This window comes from Xiphophorus couchianus, chromosome 3, assembly GCF_001444195.1.
Source record: "Xiphophorus couchianus chromosome 3, X_couchianus-1.0, whole genome shotgun sequence".
Taxonomy (NCBI): Eukaryota; Metazoa; Chordata; class Actinopteri; order Cyprinodontiformes; family Poeciliidae; genus Xiphophorus; species Xiphophorus couchianus.
In genome coordinates this window covers 10,972,803-10,999,162 of record NC_040230.1, presented here as the reverse complement: position 1 = coordinate 10,999,162, position 26,360 = coordinate 10,972,803, and the positions used below count along the sequence as shown (strand labels likewise).

General features: G+C 38.5%; 1 protein-coding gene across 8 annotated transcripts in view; it reads left to right on the top strand.

Annotated features, from left to right (window-relative positions):
* Positions 1 to 26,360, top strand: part of arhgef1 (Rho guanine nucleotide exchange factor (GEF) 1) — a 52,910-nt gene that overhangs the window by 7,687 nt on the left and 18,863 nt on the right. For 7 of the 8 annotated variants that reach the window (XM_028010870.1, XM_028010888.1, XM_028010894.1 and 4 more), the window contains exons 2-7: positions 18,644 to 18,730; positions 18,836 to 18,949; positions 21,308 to 21,406; positions 23,175 to 23,217; positions 23,331 to 23,436; positions 23,767 to 23,907. In XM_028010870.1, the coding sequence (XP_027866671.1) occupies positions 18,680 to 18,730; positions 18,836 to 18,949; positions 21,308 to 21,406; positions 23,175 to 23,217; positions 23,331 to 23,436; positions 23,767 to 23,907 (554 nt within the window). In that variant the 5' untranslated portion in view covers positions 18,644 to 18,679. The remainder of the gene's footprint in view (positions 1 to 18,643; positions 18,731 to 18,835; positions 18,950 to 21,307; positions 21,407 to 23,174; positions 23,218 to 23,330; positions 23,437 to 23,766; positions 23,908 to 26,360) is intronic. The other variant, XM_028010841.1, reaches the window with a different exon arrangement.

Sequence of the window (26,360 nt, the reverse complement as noted above, 5' to 3'; positions counted from 1 at the left end):
TCTGACTGATTAACTGCCTCATCTGTACTGTTAGGTTTGCTATTGTAAAGAAAGCAAGTCAATAATCGCGATTCTAATCAGCTCCTAGTGTTTTTTTTCTCTTTGTGGCTTGGTGTGAAAAACAGCATCTACATCAATGCTTTGTGGCTAATCTGGATGCTTTTTCAAAGCTATTGAAACATGACGCTAAATGAGGAGAGATCTGTTTTCACTTGAGTTTATTTCACTGAGTAATAAATGTCAGCACTGGTCAGAGCCAAGTTACTTTTTCTCCTTAGATATGAATGCACTTCTAAAAAGTAGCGTTCGATATAATTATTCGTAGACGGTATAAGGACTGGGCTGAGTCATTTATTGCCTTTTTGTTATGCACAACATGGGTCTAAGATTTTCAGCATTGTGAGCCAAGGTGCACCTTTGTGTGAGTGCAGAGGCATTTTTGGCTTACAGGCTTTGATTCTGGATAACCCGACATTCCTTCCAGGAATATTTGACATGAACCCTGGTATTTCAGCTTTGTTTGGTGCCTTTTTTTTAAATCAGCTGAAGCTCAGATGAACCTGCTGCACACGCTAATGCACATAATTGAACGACTGAATGAGTCAGGGTCAGGTTTTTTTTTTTCTTTCTTTTTTGCCAAAAAAGGCTAATCAGAGATTTCTTTGTTTAATCTTGGCAATTACAGCTGCACACATACCCAAACTCTCCCGCATACACATGGAAGCAGTTAGGCCAAGCTGGAGGTTCACTCTGAACTGCCAATCCATGCCAGTCGATTTCCCCCGGCCTATCAACTGTTTCCATGAGGCCATTGACCTCTTTATGGGGGTGAGGAGGCGAGAGCGGATGGGGGCGGCAGCTAGTTGGAGTACGAGACTGGAGTTAGCTTTAGCTGAAAGGAAACAAGCAAATAAGCCAAAAGCCTATTAAGCTGTGCTGGATGTGTGTGCAGGGATGTGGGAGAAATTTGCAGCTTGTTATTTGGGATGCCTCGTTTATCATCTTTACAATGTAAACAGACTCTGGAAAGCCTTGTGCAGACATTTAGGGGGATGTGGCTGTTCAATATCATTAAAAATGTCTGAATAGAAGGTCATCGACTCCCTGCAGCAGCCGAGTCCAAGGAAAACCACGATAAGCTTATTGCACTAAAACAATGTTACAGGAGTATGTTTCCTTTTTGCAGCAAAAACAAAGAACAGCGTGTAAGGCATGCTGTGTGAAGCAATGAACAAAACAAAAAAAGAACCCTGCTTGTGTTTTTCTTTAGCTATTGGCCATAATCTTATTTTAGCAGCTATGTAATGCTTGTTAAATTATATAATTGGCTCTTGTCGACCTGTTATGAATGCACTGGCTGTCTCAGAGTGAAAATAGAAGGAGGTGCTTTAGTTAGGCAAGACAAGGAGGAGAAGAAAGTTAGAAGAGAAGAAAAAGGGACAACTTTAGGGGCATATAAATGAAATGAATGGCAGGGATACAGTTCATTTGCGCAGAGAGAAATAGGCCTGACTAGACATATTGTCATGTTCTTAACACCCTCGCTAAGGAGGAGCCACTCCCTTTCTCACCAACTCATGATCTGACTTCCTCGTACATGCAGTCAGCTGTGCAACAATAACTCCAGTATCTCACCCTGTACGCGCTGCTGGTGTGTTTGCCGACTGTCAGGGCAGCGACAAGATCTCCGGGATAACTTTGCTCCCTGTAAAAAGCTGCGGCCGCTGTTCTTTTACCCTTTCTATGACACTGAAATAACAGGCAGACATTATCTTGAAATTTCTTATCTGTGAAAAAATTAAGGCTTATCTTTAACAGTTTAAATTAGGACACTTGTGTTTTCTGGAAGCCTAATTTGTTTTGGAGAAATTATCTCTAAAGCGATGATGTATAAAGAGCTGAGTGCCTTTGTGAAGTTTATGCATATTTTCAGGACATTTAGCCTATAGTGATGCAGCAGAGGTTTAGTCTAGAGACAAACAACAAACCTCCAGGACATTTCCCACAATTCACCTCCCCTGTGTCTGTTATTAGATTGTCTTGTAAACGCCCACATCTTAGGATCAGTCCTGTTGTACTGTTGTCATCACAAAGCTTATGTTTGAGATTAAAGAACGAAGTTAGTCAGAAATGGTTTCATTCCCTTTAACGTCTTGATTGACTAAACAAAAGGCTTTTTTCCCCCAGAAATGTCCAACTTCAAGTTTTAGACGGAGTTTCCTTTCAGGTTCTATTTTAACTCCCAAGTGTGAGGGTCACCGAATACAGGCAACTCCTGACCTTTTTTGTTTTAAGTCAACTTTGTATTACTGCTTGCATAAAGAGTTAGGAGTCATGTGACACATGTCAACTGTATTATAACTATATTATTTTACAAAGGGGTAGGAATATTTCCGCATTCAGTACTAGAAACCTAATTAGACTTTGTAAAATACTTTGTCGGCGAGTGAAGCTTATGTTAAAAAGTATTTGTGTCCTTGTATGTGTGAAATAAGCAAACATGTCAGGGTGGGGAGAAAAACAAAAGTATGATATGAAAGTTTTGTTCTGTGGTTGTCCAAAGGGGCCACAAGGTCAACACGGTAGCCAGCAGCAATGCTGATGCGCACAGCCTTGATGTAATACAAGTTAGTAGTTTCAGCTGTCTGCTACACATGCATCAGATTAAGATCTTATCTAAGTCAATAGTTGAACTGAAGACACTGATCACATCAAGCATCCTTAACAAATTTGATGTGATTTAAGTTACAAATCCTGATTTAGGGTTGTGAACATGCTCTACATGTGTGATGTGTAGTTCAGAGTATTTACCTTTAAGTCATTTTCAGATCCTTCACTTTTCACACATCCACCCATCCTGTTCAAGGAATATTACTATCCACCAGCCAAGGAGCGCCTTGAAATTAGCCTCTTGCATCTGTGGACACGTTCTACTTCCAATGTCTTGCAAAAATACTTCCATCCTTGGAACTTTTTTTTTTTTACATTTTGTAAGGTTATAGTTAGTGCATCATGTGAAGTGAAAAAACACTGGTTTTCAACTGTTTGTGAAAATAAGGGTCTCTGCTTCAGTTTCCTCCATAAAGGCCAGGTATTTTAATAAATGTAAATCTTTCACTGTGGGTCTTTCCAGCTCCTCCAGAGTTACCATGCACTTCATCACCACTTCTCTGAGTAATGCTCACCTTGCTGCCATCTTGTCCCATCTCCTACCTGTGCTGAAATGTAGAGATGAGGTGGACAGCAATATCTTGTGTCATATGTCCATTTCTCTTTCCATGAGATGTTCAGAGTTTGAAGTATTATTGTATTATCAAACCACAGTTTTAAGATGTTTAAAATATTTTTAGCCATTTTTTTTTCAGCCATTTCCCAATTATGCTCTTTGGCTCATATAAAGTAACATGAGAGAATATGAGCTAGTGGGTCAAGGCACACTATATATTTATTTATATTACAAACTAAGGATACATGTTCTATACAGATTCATACACAGGAGACATGCACTCTAGTCAGAGAGGTGTTTTGGGTGTGTGAACTCGGAGCTCTGCCAGCTGCAGATGGAGCTGCTTGGTCAAGGTTGGACAAGCCGAGGGTGTGTGCTTGGTTATGCTTTGCTGACTTTTGGAAACAGATGTGTAATTAGCAAACTCTGATGTGTATTACCTAACAGTTTTTGGATACTTACCTTCTTCTTGTACTTGCCAAAATGTCTTGCGTATACTTGGATATTTCCGTTGCCTGTTCCTTAAAGTGTTTCCTCTGCTGCTGCTTTGTTTCTTATTTCAGAATGAACCATTTTCCTGTTTTTCCTTCCTACCTCTCCTCCATATCTCATATTACCATCCCTCCTTTCATTTTGTTTGCAAAGTATTTTTTGATGATCAATTATGCCATTATAAAACATCTGAAAAGTTATGTTAGTTATGCAAGTTTACAAAATAATTGTACAATTTGTAAGACTAAATAAACTGCAGTTTTCACTGAACTATCAACTTCCCAATGTTGCCGTTAGAACCATCTTCTGTGCTTATTTTCTTTTGAAACATTAAATAACCTAATTCATTTGGCTCCACTAAGTAGCTTTCCTGTAATGCACAACTTTCGTCCATTGAAACAATGCAGGTTATTCTGATCTTTAATTTGGTTTCTTCGTCAGACGTCCGGTTTATTCCTTCAAACAGTCAATCAGCAAATGTGAAGCAGTGTAATTTTTGGAAAGCAGTAGCTTGCTACTAACATCCCGTCCATGCACAACATTGTTGGTCGTTGCTGGGGTTGAGACATGATCATTGCCATCTGCCAATGTGGAGGAGGCATTTACTGGAACACCTTTGATTACACTGTGACCTAAAGCTATTACAGGCCTCCCTCCTTCAGTTGATCCTCTGCGGAGGTGAAGAGGCAGTCTTGAAGGTTTTGTTTGCTTATCTTCTGTCTGTCAGTTTATTGATGGAATTTGAACTGTTAGGATTACGTGTAGTGCAGGTGTTTTGTTGTGCATCAGCAAGTCTTTTCCTCAGAAATTGCATTGCTAAGAAACGCCTCGGCAAACACGTTTTAAAAAGAGCAAGCTTGAAACAGAAACAAAATATTCTCATCTTGCTAATTGAAAATGATTCATGTTCATAAGATTTCAAATGTTATGCTTGAATCATCAAAAAAGTCAGATTAACCTCAGTATTCCAGCATCTTTGTTTATCCATCGTTTCGTTTAGGTTAGACTATCTTACTGGAGCTTCATCCTTTTCAAAATTGAATCATTTCAGTTTTGCTCAAGTAAACCTGAAATGAAACTGAATGCATTTTTGTCATGCTTCTTACGGAAACACTTGTGGCCTCCATGTTTTACAAAATTTCTCACTCTCTTTCTTGATTCTTTCTTTGTGTCTCGCCTTCTCTCACTCTCTTCTCATGTGATTGGTTATACAGGAAATGGCTCTGATAGCTTCCTGAGGAAATTACACCCACTTCCTGTCTGTATGCCTCTTTATTTGCCAGAGCTTTTTTCTTTTTTGGTCTGTGTTGAGGCGCCTAAGGGTGGAGCTGCTGGAGGGGTGGGTTAGCAGCAGCGGCTCTGGTAGGAATCCCCTGGTCATAGTTAATGAGGGTCTCTGGCCTGATGAATGAGGCAGATAAGCGGCAGCAGCAGTACAAGCTGTCCGAGCTGCAGCCATCAACCGCCGCTCTATTTTTAGAGCTCTTAGCTCTTAGAGCTCATTTCAGTCACAACTTCAAAGACATCTCTACATTTCAGAAACTGAAAGATGTGCTAATCAGAACACGTTTTGTTTAGGTTATTGTGTTGCTATCAAACAATGGAAAGCACAGAGAGTAGAATACATGGGGACACATAAGAGATCAATTACTCTTCTAATAATTGCATTAAAATTTATATTAATATTAAAACAAGCTGACGGTTCGATGAGGAATTTAAAAGCTGGTATACCCGGTAATGCAATGCAATGAAATTCTTTTGCTAGCCGTAACATGCTTATGAGTAACAGCCCGAAAAGCCCCTGAGCTACAGTAAATTAAGAGGATAAGTGTAATTCTTCAGCTAGGGTGTGTCACAATCCCTGATAATCATATCGGCCTGGGATAATTAGGCCTGTTTGTTATTTTTAATGGAATCAGAAACTGTTAGACCTGCTCAGTTGGTCTGCAAGTTGTCTTGCAACAAAGATCAAAAGGGTCAATATTTACTCAATCTGCCAGAGTTTGAGTGAGAACCCTACGTCTGACTCAAACTTTAGTAAACGCTGGCCATTAGGACAAAAAAAAGGAGAAGTGGGCAAGTCATGCTCTTACAGATCCAAGAGTAGAACTGAATGATCGATTTTTACCCTGATCTTCTGTTGTCATTCATGCACAGCTTACAAAATATCTGTGACTACTCAGTCATCTGCTGCAAACTAAGGGTGCATCAGATGACTAATGCATCTGCATTCAATTAAAAACTGAGTGGTTTGCAAGGTATAGGGCAATGCATGCATTATCAGTGCATGCACTACTGCAATTGCAAAGGTTTGCATGAATACAGTCGACCTTGTTTGATTATCTATTGACCTTTGCATGCCAACAACATACTTATCAGCTGAGTGAAGGTCCATCCAGCAGGACTGGCATGCACATTTTGAATGTGGTGCACTTAATATAATATTTTATAAAATGTTGCACCCAGCACCATATTGTTATTGCAATGATTGCTGCAATTTGATTGTGCTACTCTTAATTGCAATATTTATGAATAACAAGTTTAATTATATTCTTAAAATTGCACATCCTAATTAAAACAGAAAAACACTTTTAGAGCTTATCATCTTACACTATGATGCATGATTGAAACTATTTTTGTCATAGTTTTCTCATACTTTATTAGTGTTGCACTGAGGCTGTGAACAAGGTTCCGTTTTGCTGCCGATAGGTCATTTTATGAGAACTTGCGGTATCCTTTTAGGTTAGGTTGTGTTGTTGCACAGTTGTGTCCTGTTACTGGTATTTGGTGCTAGCACCAGTTTGTCACTCGCCTGTCTCACAGTCACTGTTATGCAGTTACATCTTGATTAAGAGCTATTAGCCTCTTCTACTACTGAGGTATGGGTGCTGCAGAGGCCCACATTTGGGCGAGGGGCACAGTTTGGCTCCTAATCCTGTCCAGATCAAAAGGGTTTCACCTTAACCTCCAATTGTTTTAACAGTTCCACAGTTGCTAAGGGATTTACATAAGAGTTGATGTAAGAATTGGTGGATTATCATTAGCCTGCACTGACCCTATTGGAAATATTTAATACTGAACTCTGCTGCCATTCAGTCTAAATAAAGAGGCAGCTGCTTATTTTAGCTTGCCTTCATACTGTATTAGACCTCAGCTTGTTCAGCAATGGAGAAGGAATGTTCTTATAAAGGCCAGTTGTCACACACACCCACCGGTACACCGGCAGCCTCCACACACACGCACACGCCCTCACGCACACACACACACACACGTACGAGCATAGTCTTTGCTCAAATACACACAAAGGCAAACACGCTTGATGGCTATCATTACATTGATGCCATCTGACACTTAGTTAGTAGTGGAATGTGATGGGAGGGAGGAGCAGGGGTCAGCTGCCGACTCTCAGGAACACCACAGTTGATCTCTGCACTTCTGGGACTGAATACCTCGTGCACGCTGCATGAGCCAGGAGGAGACCCAATGGTGGAGAACTGATGCCAACTTTGATGTAATTGTGAGGGGATGGGAAAAAAGTCTGCTTGGTGTTGAAACTCACACTGTCTCCATCTGTTGTCCGAACCGTGCCATATGCTGGAATGCACCACTCAGTCCAGTTTAGTTAGAGCAGGAGCGTGTACTCTGTAGAAGGGAACTGACCTTCTTCACTTCCCTTTGAGTAGCCACAATCAGCTTCCTGTCTGCTCTAATTTCACTCTAAGAATACCTAAATGTATTACAGACTCACTGAAATAAACCAAGACGCAACAATAATAAGGGACTGGCTTCAGAATCTCTTATAATGAGGGGATTGAAATGCTGAGACATGCTGCATGGAAACAGAAGCATGCTTTCCTCCATGTTATCTAAGCTTTTCCATTACAGGAATAACTGAAACTGAAATGCTTCACCAATCTTTATCCCACTGAGAGCTGCAATGTTTGGTCAGTTTATTCACTTATCAATGATTCATGTTAATTTTTTTATTTTATTTTACTTGGATCAGCCAATTTTAAAGTGAAGTTGCCCCCATACATTCTTTAAAACAAGTGATGTTAAACATTTGTGGTAGGTTTGTGCTAGAAAAATTATTACCTAGTCATTTTTGCAAATATTTCAAAAAGTTTTTTCTACACACCATGTGTGTATACACGCTACATGTGTCTGTTGATAATTTATTTGGCTTTTTTATTCTTTTTTTTAAAGGAAAGCTCAAAGGGATAAAACTGAGCACCTTTGCTGTATCCCATTCAGCCTTAATGTTATTTGATGGTCTTGCTTTCTCTCGCTCTGTTGCAGCCTGAATGAACTGTAGATATGTTGAAGAAACTCTAGTTTTCTTTACAAACTCACTGCTAACAAAATAGCTACGTTTTGTTCTTTATCACCGATTAACAATAATTACCACTGAAGACACCTGGTGGGTCTTTTCACTTGCAGGAAGAAGATAGGAGTTTTCAGATTCCAACTTGCTGCTCACAAATCAAGGTAGATCAGGCTTTAGAAACAACAACAAAAAACAAACTATTTGATTTCTCTAAACATCCAACAAAAACACAAACTAACTAGATGTTAAAAAAATACACATTTAATTTTGCAACTACACTGATCTAAAAATAATGAGTGGTAGTAACCTATCTGTATTGTATAATCTCTGAAGAGTTTTTGCATGGCTTTATTAGAAAATTAGAAGGGTGTCGCGATAAACGATAAATCAATTAATCGTACGATAAATTAAAACTATCGACATCATTTTAATTATCGGCTTTATCGTCTCTTCCGGCCTTTTTCTCTTTCTGTTAATGACATTGAATGAAATAAGGCTCAACTCCGGTGCTCTCCACTGATCCTCCCTTCCTCATTTCCTTAGTGTAAAGCCCAGCGCACACGACACGATCGTAGATCGTAGAGTTGTCGGCTGATTGTCGGCCCATTTTCAAAACCTGAGAGATGAGCCAACAGAAATCCTTGGTATAACGGCTCCATCGTGCCGTGTGGTTTCCAACAATGGGCACAAAATAATGGCTACAAGTTCAGTTAACTAATTTTAAAACCAGGCATTAATCAATGCTTTACTACAATCTACCTGCAATGCATGTGGCTAGTGTCAGCGTAAAGTCCTGACTGAATGAAAATCATTAGAACCTATTTATGTCACGTTAACGAAGAACAGCTGAAAAGTTACCAGGTTTATCAACTGCGGTAGCAATTTTGCTCCAACTCCTCCCCTTGTCATTTCTATATTCTTTGCACGAAATGTTGAATAAACATTAATGTTGTTTCCACGTATCATCTCCGATGTCCTGTCTGCTGGACTTCTGGTTGCGCCGTGTCAGCTGTTTGGGATTCCCCTCCGTAATTTCCCCTCAGAAAGTGCGGAGGAGAATCCACGCTTTCTGATTGGCTACCTGTCACATTCAACAGGCTGCATTAACGCTCCCAGTCGGGGAAAATCCGACATCGGAGCGGCCATGATGATCTACCGCAGGGTTGCTCAAACTTTTTGAGACCAAGATCTACTTTTTCTCTCACCAGCCAACTGAGATCTACCTCATGACACGAATACATAAAAATTGTAAATTAAACTCTATTGACTTATTTTAAATGCGAATATACATCAGTTGTAGCAGAAATAATAAAGTGAGATTCTCCTACCGTTTTACTCTCTCTCGCTCTCTCTCTCTATGTCATTAAGCACACCAGTTGCCGTGGCAACCGCCTGCGCCCCGCAAGCGGAGCAGCGACGTTAAAAACATAACATTCAGTCCGTTGTCAAGTTTCCAGGCTTGATATTTATTTCTCGATTATTAATAAGCGCTCCCCTGAACACAGCGATGGTTGGTTAGCTAATGTAAACTCCTGCTCTGCTAGTCAGTCGGTCTTTGTCGCCTTTTTTTTTTGTAAATGGAACTGAAACGCACTGAATTGCGCAACACCTTGTTGAAACAATAATTACTGAAAATATAAATTTTAACAGGTTTTTTTAAAAAAATTATTATTCTTTAATGAAGCTACAAACGTTTAGGATCTTAGTGAATATTTTTGATAAGTGCTGGTCTCATCGTCCTGGCGGCTTTCAGTTTGTCACCTACAGCCGAGATCAACTCAAAACCTTCCCGCGATTATGTGGAAGCTTTTGAGCCCCCTGATCTTCCGTAACACACCAAACACTACAGCATTATCGGTTACGAAAGCGACAATCTTAGAACCACCAATGTTCTAAGATTGTCGTAAGGGGAAAAACAGGGGCAAAAAATCGTGTAGTGTGAACTATTGCATCAGGTAGTGGGATGTGCCCATTTTCTCTATTTAAATCTAATTATTACTGAAGGGCAATATAGTATACAGACTTCATAATCTGCACTCTTTTGGTTGAATGCAGTATTTATTTCCACTTTGGCTTTATGTTGTTTAGTTTTTATTCAAGTACATTTTTTGTTAATGGAGACTGAGAATCCATTTTATTTTTGTTTTTGGTTGTTTTGTTTATTTTGTTTCTCTTGAGAATTTATTTAGCAGTTCACAGTAAGACTTTCAACTTTGTTTGGTGCACATTTCGTTTGGAGATTTACTGTACATCAAGCTTAACGTGAAATCTTTACCAAGTTTCTAGAGAAGTGATTTTGTCGAAAGGGAATTACAGCCACCCAATCCGCTCAAGCGCAAGAAGAAGAAGGTGCCATTTGCAGTCTGGTTGGAGCAGCAAGAGCTTAAGGTTTCTGCTGATAATACCGAACCGCAGGACGTTTCACTGGTGACTGAAAATGAATTGATCGCCAAAGCGCTGGAGACACTGGATCAAAAAGGCAAGAAAAGTCTATCTACGGTTAAGCCCAAGGACAACATCCAGACAAACAATTTAACTGAGGTTCCTGATGATCAGACAGCAGAAAATGTTCAAAGAGGGTGTTTAAATGAAATTCAAAATCTGCCCCACTCTTCTGAAAAGATAAGTCAAGCAAACTGTTCGTGTCTTGCCAGATTTAAGGAGACTGAATTGAAATACAAAGAAATGCAGAGATACTTAATGACACAGCTTGATGAGATGTTCGATACAAATAAAAAACTAAGTGCTAAACTTAGACAGCAGCAAGAGCTGGTGAGGAAACTACTGTCAGAGAGCAGACAAAGCAAGAATTCACTGGTTTCTGTTCAAATTCAGAGAGATTCACAAGACAGCCCAAAGAAGAAAACAGTAAATTATCAATCTGCTTCAGTACAAACAGAGATGGATGGACAGGAAACCAGCTATCCATTAAAACCACTCAGTCGAACAATTTCAACGCAAACAGAGATGGATGTGCTGGAAACCAGTTGTAACTTGAAACCGTCGAACAATGAAATGCAGAAATATTTAATGAAACAGCTTGATGAGATGTTTGATACAAATAAAAAACTAAATGCTAAACTTAGACAGCAGCAAGAGCTGGTGAGGAACGGACTCTCAGAGAGCAGACAAAGCAAGAAGTCAATGGTTTCTGTTCAGACTCAGACAGATTCGCAAGAAATCCCAAAGCAGAAAACAGTAAATTATCAATCTGCTTCAACGCAAACTGAGATGGATGGGTTGGAATCCAGTTATCAATTAAAACCAGTCAGTCAAACAATTTCGACACAAACTGAGATGGATCTATAGGAAACCAGCTATCCAGTAAAACCAGTCAGTCAAACAACTTCAACACAAACTGAGATCTCTTTAGTGCTACAAAAACAGCCTTCTGAAACACAACTGAATGGGCATCAGGATCAGCAGACCAAGATATTCAAGAGATCTACAGGTAAGAACAGGACAGAGTCAGCAATGAAAGCTGCCTCTGAGCTGGAGATCCCCAATAATGAAAACGGTGAACAACAAGAAGTTTCTATACTAGGAAGAGTTGTGGATCATATAGCCTCCATTAAAACTTACATTCATATGATTGAAACAGAGATCGCTAAAGTAGAGCAGATCAATGAAGAAGAAACGGTCTCTGAAACCCAACTAAGTGGGGACCAGCAAGATGACAAAAAACCATCAAAGAAATCTAAGTGTAAGAACAAAAGAAAGGCAGCAATGAAAGCTGCCTGTGAGCTGGAGACCCTCAACAATGATAAAGTTTCTGTGGAAGAAACTGAACAAGATGAAGTTTCAATACCGGAAAACTTATTTTCCGAAATAGTCGGGGATCAGACAGCCTCCATCATAACTGAGATTCATAGAAATGAAACAGTGATTGGTGAACTACAGCAGGCGACTGAAGACGAAATGGTCCCTGAAATACAACAGAATGGGGATCAGCCAGATGAGAAAAGGCCATTGACTAAATCAGAATGTATAAAAAAGAGAAAGACGGCAAAGGAAGCTGAACTGGAAACCGTTGTAAACAAAATAGAGACGGATCAAAACTTGATCCAAAACACTAAGACACCAAAAACAGATTTAGAAATACTAGAGATCCCACAGACAGCTTCTGAGCAAATAGAGACAAAACCTTGCAAAGTCGCAGAAGACGTAGCAGGTAGGGTTCCTGCTACACAGAAGGGGAGAGTGGTCTCATAGAAAAACAGAAAACATCGCCTCCACAGATGAAGGTTGCATTAAATGAAGATGGAATCCAAACAACACCTCAGGAATCAGAGACTCAAGCAGCTGGAGAATCAGCTGAGCAGAACAACGTCTCTGAACAAGAAGAGAGCCCCATGAAAAAGATTTCTCTGTGGAGGCGAATCAAAAAGGCTTTGACTCCCTCATGTCTGCGCCAGTTCAAAGGCAGAAGTAACGTCCATCCAGCGTAGACATCAATTTATGTCTCCAGTATATTAGATTTAAAAGGGGGGTGGGGCCATGTGTGGGTTGGGTGATTGGCGCTAATTGGAAAAAGAGCTACTGTTGTTGTTAATTGGACATTTTAATATTAAAAAGCCAGGACTGCACGGTGGAAAACGTCTCCCCGTGTAGCTGTGGGTTCACTCCGGGTGCTCCGGCTTCCCCCACGTTCAACATCAGTAATCATGTTCATTCATTGCAAGATTTTTATTTCTAATTCTAAGCAGAAAATAAGACAACCACATTTATTAATTAAAGGGAGAATTGGAAATAGAAAATGTAAACAACATGGAACAAAAAGAGCCTTTTAGATGTCTAAACCTATACAAATTGGAAAACATTTAGAAAACTATTTCTTTCTGTGCAAGATATATATATATATATATATCTAAATTTAATTATATATATATAGACATAGATATCTATCTATATCTGTCTGTCTCTCTATAAAGGTATATAAATCTATATGTAGATATCTACAGTACAGACCAAAAGTTTGGACACACCTGTGTGTCCAAACTTTTGGTCTGTACTTTATATATATAGATATCTATATATGGATATCAATCAATCTATCTATATATATCTACCTCTTCCTCTCTCTCTGTACATGTACGGATATATATATATGTATATATACAGTACAGACCAAAGGTTTGGACACACTTTCTCATTGAATTCAATGAGAAGGTGTGTCCAAACCTTTGGTCTGTACTGTATATATGTATACATAAATATATATATATGTATACATAAATATATATAGAAGAAATTTATTCAGTGAAAAAATGCAACAGGTCGTCAAATAATTTGTCGTTTTTTGAAGAACATAGCAAGTGCCGTTATTTTGACTTGAGTTAAACATATAGGGTGTCATGTGAACAAACATTCCTACCCTTGACTGAAATAATTTAAACTGTCTGAAGGCCTGTTTGAATATTAAAATAGAAAGGTGGGGATTTTTTCAGTTAGATTTTCTGTTTGATGCATCTGTTATTAAAACTTCACTTCATCTTTTAAAGGAGTTTTAAAGAAAAGCATTTGCCTTTCAACCAGGAAAAGCCATATTTTGAAGAAATGTCTTTACTTCCAGCATTGGATTCAGTGTTGTGTTTGTGTATATCTCTGCAGATGTGCAGCTTTTGCTGTCTCAAGCCTGTGACTCTCTCTGTTTAGCTAACCCCTGCTATGCATGCTGCTCCAGCACTGGCCTTTGTCAGCATGCAGCCCACTGTATACGGTCATAAATGAACACATTTTCTCTCTCTTTCTCCCAGTTCTACTTTCTGTCTCCCATGCCACCAGTTCTGTTGAAGTCATGCACAAGAAGACCTCTCTTTGACCCCAAAGCATTTATCAGAGCTACCACATTGCTGTCCAAATGCACTTGATTAAAGTCACATATCCAGACTTGCTGGAGCACCCTTTCAGATTACCCCAGAAATCAAGCGGATTTTTATTTTTGTTCCCTCGTAATCAGCCGAAGTAACTGCAAATTCACTTGTATAATTAGACTTGTGCACTCATCGAAAAGGGGATTTTTTTTTAGGTGCTTCACATTTTCTTAATGCGTTTGTTTTTGAGGAAAAGTGGCAGTTATATTTTTCTATTTCTTTTTAATTATTTAATTCAGTTCAATTATCTTTAACTATACTGCCCTAATTCACAACATACCATCTCAAGGTACTGTACAAAAAAGTAATTTTAGTTCAATCAACACATACTTTACAATTGATCCTAGTCATCAAACCGTGCATCAAGTTCAGCTCATTATTCAAATTAATTTATAAGGCTTTCTATAAGGAAACCCAGCAAATTGCATCAAGTCAGTAATTTGTAGCATTAGCTTCTCCTGGACAAGCACATAGTGACAGTAGATAATTGCTTCCGTTGTGTTGTTGACTTTACAGCAATCCCTCATATTGAGCATGCATGTAGAAACAGTGGAGAGGAAAAAACCCCTCCAGCACAACCCGGCCATCTGCCACAACCAAGAAGACATAATAGTTATTGAAGAACCAATGTAGTACTTCTAATAAGTAGAAGTACTTATTAGTACTCTTACTTTATTTTACTTTACTGAAAAGTAAAAAACAGTGTAGTTTTTGTCATTGTTATCTTAGCCATTGTCCTTCTCCAGGAGGATTTCAGACTCAAACAGAATGCCACTATTCATTTCATTATGCGTAAATGTGTATCTGCCATTTAGCCCCCAGAACAACTGATTTCAATGTTTTTGTAATGCAGGGTGAGAATTAATACCCTTCATTTTATGATTAGGAACTCTGCTTAAAGTGCTACAAAGAAATGTATATGCCAATCAGGCATAATAATGTACCTGTTAGTGTATGTATCCCCTGTTGGTGCTAAAATAGAACTTGATGAACTGCCTTCACCAGATCCTTGAAACTGTGTTGTGGTACTTGGCATTAAAATGTTAGCGTCAGGTCCTTTAAGTCCAGTATTTTATGAGATGGAGTCTTTCTGGATTTGTCTTATTTGTCCAGGAGACCCAAAAGATACTTAATTTAATTGAGATCTGGAGTATTTGGATGTCAAATGAGTGCCTTTCACTTGTCTTTCTCTGATGATTCTTCAACCATTTTTGCATTTTAGCAGGAAACAGTATGCTACTGAAATAAGACCCAAGCAATGGAGAATACTGTCTTTATTAAATTGGGTACATGGTAGCCAACAGTGCTTAGGTAATGGGACTTTGTCAAAGTAAGATCCACATGGATCTAAGTAAAACATTACCCAAAGTATTGTACTGCCAAAGCCAGCTTGGCCTTTTCCCATACTGCATCCCGGTGCCACATGTTCCAGAAGAAAGTGTTCATGTTTCATCAGACCAGACCACCTTCTTCCATTGCTCTGTTCTCCATTTCTGATGCTCACATACCCATTTTTGGCTCTTTCAAAAGTCTACAGGATTCAGCATGGGAACCCTTACAAATCTGTGCTAATGCCATCCCATGTGCAACAAACTGTAATGCAATGTTTTCTTTATTGGGACACCTTTCGATCAGAACTACCCATAACTTCTTTGGCAATTTGAGCTACAGAAGTTCAGTAGTTGAATCGGACAACGTGGGCTTCCATTCATTTCTTACAGGCATAAGACTTTATTGCCCCTGACCACATTGCTGTTTCCCTACTGCTCCTTACTTGAAATAAATCTGGAGTACCGCAGACTGAGACGCCACATAAGACGTCACGTTTTGTCGATGTCCTCACTCAGCCCTTAAAATTGGGTCCTTTCGAGCTAATGTAAATCCTCATGCTGGCCCATATTTCCTGCTTTTACTACTTTTAACTTTTGGGGATAAAATATTCACTTGCTTGTTAATCCAGCCCAGCCACTAAAAGTTACAAAAACAGGTAATTCATCTTAATTACTAGTCTTTCAGGGGTCATATTGTTACGCCTATTGTTATGCTCTAGTCATCCAGATATGCGTTGCAGTTTACCTGGTATATTATATTGACTTCCTCAATCCTGAACAAAAGGTTCTTTTATTTTTCATCCCAGCTGCTGCAGCATTCGTGACTCCCTGCAAGAAGTTCCAGTTTTATTCATTAGCCTGCAGGACAGGTTACCTAATGTCTTAAATTTATCCCAGCCCCTTCAAAAGGAAGCACCATCTTGTTAGTTTTAAGAGTGTGCATCAGTGACCAAGCCTATAAAACTGAAATGCATCTGTGGTTAATACTACGGTAGTTGAGGGATGCAAGCTGACTGATGAAAGTTATGACTGTTCTTCTGTATGCATCTGCATATGCCATGTGGTGTGTGTGTGTGTGTGTACTTAGAAACCCTGAAAGGCAAACATGCTCTTTATTACAATTTCAATTAGAGTAACCTTTTCTAAGAGTTTGTTTGTTAGTTATTAACTTCAGTGGCTGCATGAAAATGAGAAAACATAAAATAAATCAGGTTATTTCTAGGTAAAAGATTTTCCACTTGGTCATTTTTTTTTTTCTTCTTCACATATTGTATATGATGTAGCTTTTTCTGCATAATGTAACTTGTTTTGAAAATGGATCTGAAAAAAAAAATCTGTTTTTATAAAAATTTTGCAAGATCACTTGAAGGGTATTTTTGAAAACTCATATTTCATTAAGTCTTGTATTTGAGAAAATGATTGCATTAGGGCCAGCAGAATAATATCACACAAGATTGAAATATCTTTGCTAAAATTATGTATAATGAGTTAACAAAGGAAAGTTAAGTGAGAGTTATTTTTGAGATTTTTCTAAAAGGAATTCAATCACTTGTTAGTTAACATTTGGGTTTGTGGATCTTTGTGTATATATCACATTTCACCGCTCTTCTGGGATGACTGTCAAGCACTGGCCAAAAGCTCTGGCAGAGTCTCATAATGTATGACAACAAGGCAACACTCCGAACCATGCAGGAGGACGACTAGACGTTGCTCTTGTACAGGAACATCTTTGTTTCTAAGCTCTATTGTTTAGCTCTCCAGATGGAACAGAGTTTGGAAAAGACACCGTAATGCTTCCCAGCCTTTCCCTAATGTCTTTATGGACAGCACTGTCCTTTCTGATAAGGCTACAGAGGTAGGTTCAATTCTCCACAAACTCAAGTGGTGCTCCATTCATCTGGATTCTGTTGAGGGGGAATTTATGCACTTCTCTTGAGTTTTGGAGCTGTTGATGTTAAGTCTGACTTGTCTGGCGTGTTTGTTGATTCTGTCAGTTTCCGATTGTATGCTACAGCTGCTTGTTGTTTCCGATTGTATGTTACAGTGGCTTGTTGATGGAAGAATAAGGTTATCTGCAAAGTCGAGGTCTTCCAACTGAGAGGTCAAAGTCCATTGGATGCCTCTGGGTTTGCTTGCTATTGTGTTTGTTGTGGTCCAGTCTATTGGAAGTTGGAAGAGACCCCTGTCTCACTTCAGACTGTACATTAGAACACTGTCCTCACATTTTCTTATCAGATTTTACTGATGGCAATTACACTTATTACTGGTTCTTCAAAAGAGAGGTTTTGAACTGGCTTAGACAAACTCTGGGCTCACATCCAATTGAGATGCTGCTTATGCTAGAAAGCCTCCCAGTGAAGCTAAAATAAATCAATTTTGCAAAAAGAGTGGACTTTATTTTCTCTACTGTAACAGCGGTTGCTGCCAAATGGTTGCCACAACCACTTAGTAGGTTTAGGGGCACATACGTTTTCTCTTAGCGCCAAGTTGATAAGGGCAGCATGTTTTGTAATTGAGAACTGCATTTGTATTTACTCTGGCTATCTATGATAGTGAAATTTGTTTGATCTGAAAGATTTAAAGCATGACAACCAAAGCTAATGGTTGTCATTAGTTTGGCACTGTACACATCACACCTTCTTCCTTCTTTTTCAGCATCACCAAGTTCTTACACTGTGCCCACTGTTGTCACCCAGCGTTGTACAGTTTAGCCTTTTGATGTGTGTTTGGGTGTTCCCTGCTGGCGGCTCTGGGTCTGTGGCCTTCAGAGGACTGAATACAGGAGCTGTGTTTTGTTTGTGTGTTTTGGGGAAGGGGAAGTGGTGAATGGTGTAAAGGGTGGAGGTAAGTTAGTCACATGTTCCGAAGCATTTTCCCTCCTATTCATTGATTTCAAAGAGAAGGGCTGGCCTAAACCTTTTTTTTTCAGATTAACTCACTGCCAGTTTTAGATCCTTGCTGTTACTTCATGACATCTACAGGGGTATTGTTTGCTGAGTTGTATGTTGAGTAGGTACTTGCCGCTGCCAGAGTCAAAACTTCCTCCTGAGCTCAGTAAATAACCTAACTGTAATGGCATATACGCTGCAGATATCTGCTTATATGTTTAATAATGCTGAATGTTTTATGTTTTAGCAAATGGTATTTGAAATCGATGGGTCTTTTTGCTAATCTGACAAATTAAATCGTGATACATTTTTTTGTTGTTACTTGTGATTTTACACTTGGAAAATTCCCTGTGTTCTGTCTCCTATCTGGCTTACTAGTTACCTCTGCTTAGCAATGATCTATTGAATCAAAAGATTGAGGATAAGGTCTCGAGATGTATAATGAAAATCATAATATTTACTAAGCATTTTGTTTTCTCCCCTTTTCTTTTTCTGTCTCTCCATAGCAGGGTTTGTTTGGAGCTCAGCGCTCTAAGCCAGCCATGAGCATCATTGGGGCTGAAGATGAGGACTTTGAGAATGATCTAGCAGATGTGAGTAAAGTGCAAGAGAAACTGTTGAATCTAACTGTATCATTACCTTTAGCTTAAGTTTGTAATTCTTCCATCTCCTTGTCGCTCTTTCGTTGTTCGTCGCAGTCAGCAGATGACAAATGCCCACACTTCGACAGCATCGACTTGTTGAAGAAACGGCCAACTCACTTGCTGGTGTTCATGCAGCATGTCATTCTCCAGTTTGACCCTGCGCCCTTGGTGAGAACCTAACAGCTTGTGTAGAGAAGATACATTTTGATGGATTAGGGGATTACAGATGTGTTTACATTTTTTAAGCTGAAAGATGTTTCACTTTACAGTCTGAATTTCACATGGTTATTTCAAAAGGTCGGCGTGTTTAGAAATTCACTCACTTTTCACACATTAATGTGGATTCCTTTTAATAATGTCAGGGATTTGGTTTCAAATTTGCAGGTATTTAGTGGAGTTATGTCTGTGCCGATGCAGACAGGAAATGAGGGGGGAAGATTAGGGTTGGGGACAGATGTGCACAGTAGATTCCCACAAATGAATCACCTTTGCTTCTATGTTTGTGAGGAATTTTATCTAAATAAAAATATATAGTTGCTGCAAAATGTAGTTCCTAAACACTGTTAATATATGAAAGTGAATGATACAGAGGGCCTTAAGTGATTTTATGCCTTTTCTGCTCAACACATTTTTTTGAAAAGAACAAAATTCCATACCAGACAAGAGATCTGTAAAAGAAAATAACATGAGTGTCACTAAATGGATAACAAAATAATTACCAGAATCATTTTGGAATTGTAAAAAATGAGAGAAATTATAGAAAAAAATACTTGCTGTTTAATTGCATATTTATTTATTATTCTAAAATCTAAGAAAATAAATCATTTCATAGTAACTAACATAAAACAGGACAAGTTTAGTCTGACTTAGTGAATGAGGAGGAAAAACCAGGGTTTTTATGTGGTGTGTTGTAGCGTCTGGTGTACCTATATATATTTTATATTACTTTTATTTCTTTACACTGTTTTAAAGAACAATGATTGACCTTCAATTTAAGGTTGTCATTTTTTATTAACCTTTAATAGAAAAAGCCCTTTATTGTTACATGTGTTGACTTTTTGCTCATTATTAATTTATTTATTATGTCTTCCTTTTACTGACAGCTGTCCAAAGACCTCAGAAATATCCAATGCCAAATCTGTAAAGTTCAGTGAACTGAATCCCCCCTCTGCCTCACCTTCTCATTCCAAGAGTGTAGAGGAATTTACACTGCAGGCTAAACACAGAAATACCCTCTCTAGAGCATGCTTTGTCTGTTTGTTGTGTGTTACTTTGAAAAAAGGCTGGACTCCCCCAAAAAGATGTGCTGTCTTTGGATACAAGTGGCTTATTTTTTACTTATTTATCTTTATTTATCAAAAATACAACTTTGTACCTATAACGTTATCCTCATGTTGTTTAATTACTCTCTGCACTCTTAAAATATGTACTTTTTCTTGTTGTTGTAAAGTAACTTTTTAAATTTCTCCTGGGGAAAAAATCCAGTTCTGCCTTAAATGGGTTTGGATTTAACCTTTTACCTTTGCCCTACTTTTTTTCTCATGGATCTATGAAGTGTAAATGGAGCACTTGCTCGCCTTTGACTCTTTCATACTCATTGAAAATCTGTTACAGCAGACAAGGTTAGTTGAAAAATTCAGCCCTACATTTGGGAATTAGAGTCTGTAGAAGAGGAGTAACTTGTACTGAGTTTTCCACAGACTGATGAAGTGCTCTTTTCAAAGTTTGTAAAGTCTCACTTTGCAGATTTACAGGATGAGTTCCTTTGGATTGTTGTGCATAAAAAGAAGTTGAATGGTGCAAATTGTCTCAAATTTCACTTCTTATAACCACGATATTCATGAAAGGGCATCCAGTGAGCTGTTTTTGCATTTGATCATACTTTTTATTGTCCATTATCTATTTGTATTTTTCTATGTTTCCATCCATTATTCATCTGTCTGTTTGTCCATCTGTCCATTCATCCACTTATCCATTCATTTGTACATCTGTCCTTCTATTCACCCATCATTCGTCCATCGATCCATCGGCTCTGTCATCTATCATCTATGTCTGCCTTTCCACCGTCTACCCATTCATTTGCTCATCTATCCATTCATTTACTTGTCAGTCGTCTGTTCACTATCCATCCATCCATTTGTTTCTTCACCTGTCCAGTCATCTGTTTGTCCATCTTCCATCCATTTACCCATCCTTTCAACTTCTCTGATCTGAGAGCTCTTAAGTTTGTGCAAGTATCAAATTCTAACATAAATAATGTTCAGTAACCATAATATACTATAAAAATTAAGTATTACTTGTTCATGTAGCTGACATAGAGCCTACAGATTGCAAAGACATTACATAACAAGAATAAAGAATCACTGTCATAGTTGCTAGAGTGTAAAATTGTTAGCTTATGTCTGACACTTCTGGTTTTTCCAGTGATTTTTAGGATTTATGCTGAATATTAAAGTGACTTCCTCCATCAACAACTGTTTCTGATGCCTGACTAAAAAGTTGCTTTACCTTCTGCCTCCTTCACAGTTGTGTTATCTTCACGCTGACATTGTGAAGAACCTCAATGCCAGAGACACCAAGAAACAGTTCCCAGAGTTCTACAACAACTTCTTGGAGAAGGGTGCTGTAAGTAAAACTACATTTTCTCTGCAAAAAAAAAAATAAAAATCATTAAGATGAAAGCAAATTTCAAAGATCTGTAGACAAATTAAAGTATAAAAAGAATAATGGTAAACACCTTAAAAACCTGCCAGTATTTCAAATTGAAATGAAGCAAATAAACAAGAACAGTTAGCTTTAATGGGACAGTGCTGCATTGGCATTGCACTTGGCCAAACTACTAATGTTTGGTTAGGTTGTGATGAAAACAAAACAAAAACTGTAGTAGCAAGAAAAGAACTGGACTGTTAGTCAATGCCCCTTAGTCCTCTTCTCAGACAACGGTACATTTTCCATTACATTTAGAAATCGAGGTCTGATACGCTGGAGGAAGATCAGAGAGGCAGAGAGTAAAAGTTGCAGTGTGAAATTTCCACATTCAATGAAGATTTAGGGAGCCGTGTCATCTGCTGGTCTGCTTTGTTTTATCCATTAATAAGTCTGCATAGCCATTAGAGCACTTCATGCTTTGCTCACATTCCTCTGGCAGGACTTGCCACCTGTCCACTCTGATCATTTATTTTTCTTATTTAATATTCTAATTTTCTGTGAAATAAAATGTTTGATTTTCATTATATGTGGGCCAGAATCATCGAAGCAAACAGTAATAAATCCTGGGAATACTTTCATTCATGTATAATAAAATCACTTTCATTTCTTTTAAAATATATTCAATAATATGCAACATTATTTAGATGCGCCTGTCATATCCTGCTCTGATAAGAGAGAAGCGCTCAGTGTGACCAGGAGTTTGTTTGCTTGTTCCCAACTGTGTGTGTCATCTGTGTTTGCTCTCTATCAAAGCAGCTGCCCTCTGCATCTTTTTGTTTTCATATACATGTTCTCCTTTTCCCCCTGCACACCTGACCTTTCTCACTTCTCCTCTGCACCTCCTTCTCAGACATCTCTGACTCCACATATTAGTCAACTCTGCTTTCTCTCCATGTGTCCTCTAACCTTTCAACTTCCTGTCGGGATCGTGGGAAAAACCCCTGAGGAGGAATTATTCGTCATAGGTCTCAAGTTTTAAAATAAATAATAAATAACAGCAGTACTGTAGTAATTCTCCAGCCTCAAAGTTAGACTATTTAGCTACTTTTATTCACATAAGAGCTTCGCAGCTCTTATTATGAATATCCTTTTGCTTCCTACTTTGATATTTAGTTAGTTTTTATTGCTGATGTTGAAATGACCCCTGGTGGAGAAATACAGCAATTGCACCATATCTGTTCTCTCGGCCTTTAATGTTGATTTGGTCATTACCAGGCCCTGAAATGATTTAAGTCTAATCTCAGGTTTGCAAAAATACACATCACAGACTCAATCAAGTCATAAAACCAATAGTTCACTAATTTATACAAATCTAAGTGCAATTGATCAGAGACTATTGTTTTTTCTTAATGCCAAAAATGTATATTTAAATAGGTGGCAGATGATTTTCTTTTTTTTTGGTTCTTTAGTTTGTTTTTTTTATTAAAAAAAAGTTCATTAGCAGTCAATAATTCTTCTGCAGCAGAAAACCCACAAAGTGTCTTCATTTACTGTAAATGTGAGAAGGTCCATAGCCAAAGCCTACTTCTTAAAACAGCCTCAGTTTTAAAAAGGTTGTATGGATTTATGCGTAACTTTTTTATAAGCTTTTGCAATGTTCTAGATATATGCAAAAACATATAATTCTTTGGAATTGAAATGGATTTTATTTATTTTTACAGTTTTTATTTGATGTTTATTACAGATTCTCAGAGTCTCGATGCCATCCAGTTTATCCTTTGAATTGGGTAGGTCAATATATATATTTTTTAGCTATTACAAATGTTGGAGTTTTTTGTGGATTGTAACTTTTCTTTTAGGAAGTGTTAATTATTATAAACTCTTCTCCTCCTTTTTCAAGACCGAACTCGCCCAGAATTGCTGTCAGATGACACCCAAAGGCGTTATGCTGCAGATGTTCAGAAATTTCAAACTGCAGAAGTAGCCAAACAGCTGGAAGATTTCAGGTAAACCTCTTCTAGTTGGAACGCTGCGTTTGAACTGAAAGCAGCTGCATTTATTTTTTCCCCCCTCCCGTTTCCTAAGCACCATTAGGTTTAACTGTTTGACAGGGAGTTTATGGGTTATGGAAATGCATTTGCTGCTTCCCATTACATTCATAATCGGTGCTCCTCTGAGTTATAAAGCCTCTGTGGATTTTTAAAACTTTTTTTGTTGTTACAGCAACAAACATTTAATTTAGTTTTTGCATTTTCCCATGTACCTCTGCTTCCTGTATTATCTGCAACAAACATCCCCCTTAACAGTCTCTGCCTGTTTTTATTTTCCTTACACAGGCAAAAAAGGATGATGGGTATGACCCTCCTTGAGGAGCAGGTGATGGACGTGGAGAATCACTATCCAACTGACCGCGTCCCGTTGGATATGAAGGAGAAGTCTGTGGCCGAGAATCTGTTGGAGAAGATGTATGATTCACAGTAAGTGGCTTTTTCTTTCTTTGTCAGGAGTTACTTCACATGTTGGGCTTTTCTGATGTTCTGCACAGACGAAAAGTTGAGGCTCATTTTCCTCTGAATTTGACCAAAAACATTTCTCTTTTGCTCTCATTGAAGAGAGGGATTATGTCTGCATGAAGTGCTTTTTTAATTAGAACTGTATCCTCCTGTAGTTTATTCAAGTGTTTTCCTTTTTTCTGTTCAACTTTGAGGAATTTAATTACATGCCATCTTGGGCTGGTTACAAGTATCAAGGCAAACTAAAATTTGAAGAATAAAAGCAGCATAAAATGTCAGCCACTCTTAGGCTTTAAGGTCTTTATTTTGAGGTGTCAAAATTACTGGAGTGACCAGTAGGCCTGTCACGATAGCAAATTTTGCTGAGCGATTAATTGTCTCAAAAAATTATTGCGATAAACGATAATATTGTCTGAAGACCTTTTTACACTGATTTAATGGAAATGACGTAATAATGCATGTGATTTCCTGCCAAAGATAGATGCACTTTATTTTCAAAAGAATATTTAACACTGGAACTGATAAACTAAATAAACAAAACAACCAAAACCAAAATGGATTCTCAGTCTCCATTAACAAAAAATGTACTTGATAAAAACTAAACAACATAAAGCCAAAGTGGAAATAAATACTGCATTCAACCAAAAGAGTGCAGATTATGAAGTCTGTATATTATGTTGCCCTTCAGTAATAATTAGATTTAAATAGAGAAGATGGGCACATCGACTACCTGATGCAATAGTTCACACTACATGATTTTTTGCTCCTATTTTTCCCCTTATGACAATCTTATACCTTTGGTCTTTCTAAGATTGTGTGGTGTGTTATGGTAGATCGTCGTTGCCGCTCTGATCTAAATCAGGGGTTTTCCCCGACTGGGATCTTAACGCAGCCTGTTGAATGTGACAGGCAGCCAATCAGAAAGCACGAATTCTCCTCAGTGTTTTCTGAGGGGAAATTATGTCGGGGAATCCCAAACAGCTGACACTGAGCGACACGGAGCAACCCGAAGCCCAGCCGACGTGGAAACAACATTAATGTTTATTCAACATGCAAAGAATATAGAAATGACCAGGGGAGGAGTTGGAGCAAAATTGCTACCACAGTTGATAAACCCGGTAACTTTTCAGCTGTTCTTCGTTAACGTGACGTAAACAGGTTATAATGATTTTCATTCAGTCAGGACTTTACGCTGACACTAGCCACATGCATTGCAGGTAGATTGTAGTAAAGCATTGATTAATGTCTGGTTTTAAAATTAGTTCACTGGACTTGCAGCCATTATTTTGTGCACGTTGTTGGACACCACACGGCAGGACCGAACCCGATCGAACCGTTATACCTAGGATTTCTGTCGGGTAATGTTTGGTCTGTCAGGTTTTAAAAATGGGCCGACAATCGGCCGACAGCTCTAAGATCGTGTAGTGTGCGCTGGGCTTTACACTAAGGAAATGAGGAAGGGAGGATCAGTGGAGAGCACCGGAGTTGAGCCTTTTTTCATTCGGTGTCATCAACAGAAAGAGAAAAAGGCCGGAAGAGACGATAATGCCGATAATTGAAATGACGTCGATAGTTTTAATTTATCGTACGATTAATCGATTTATCGTTTATCGCGACAGGCCTAGTGACCAGAGTTTTTCTGTGGCTGTATGGAGCACAGCAGTACTGCACCTTCCCCACAGGTTGTTGTAGACTGCCAGTATATTCGCTGGAACAAAGGCCCCTACATTTTTAATTTGCTTTCTGGAATTATTTCCCATCACGTAAGATGCTGGTGCTGTTACAGTTTCCACACGATGACTGTCAAGGTTGACAAGCAAGGAGCGGCATGTTTATTCAGCAGCTGAGTGCAGATCCTACCCAAGCAGGTGGCCTGTATAATTAAGGAGCAAATATCAGCTTAAATTCGCAGTTTAACTTAGTGAAGAACAAAACGACAAGAATGTTTAATATACCAATTTTGAACCACTGGAAAACTCTGGTGAAATTTATCAGCTTTAGTTTTTTTAAATTTGATTTTCAGCACAAAATATGGAGACATGCATCACAAAAATAGCAAAATGTACAGTTCAAGTAAATGTGTTGCAAAGACAGATATGTACGAATTCGATTGCTAAGAAAGAAGGAGCAAAATAAAGGTAGGATGCAACAAAGGAAAGGGAAGGAGAGAAAGGAAGGACACAAGAAGAGTAGGAAGGAACAACGTAAAGAAGGAGGTAAAGAAGTGAGGGCACAAGGGAGGAGGAGGAAAGTGGTTTAGTACTTGAGGGAGGAAGGCAGGTAGGACATGAGGAAACAAAGAAACAGAGGACAAAGGGAAGAAAGATGGTAAGGACAAGAAGAGAATGTTAAGGAATAAAGGCTGGAAATGTAAGCAAGTAAAATCCCATATTTTTCCAGACTATGTATGAACTCTG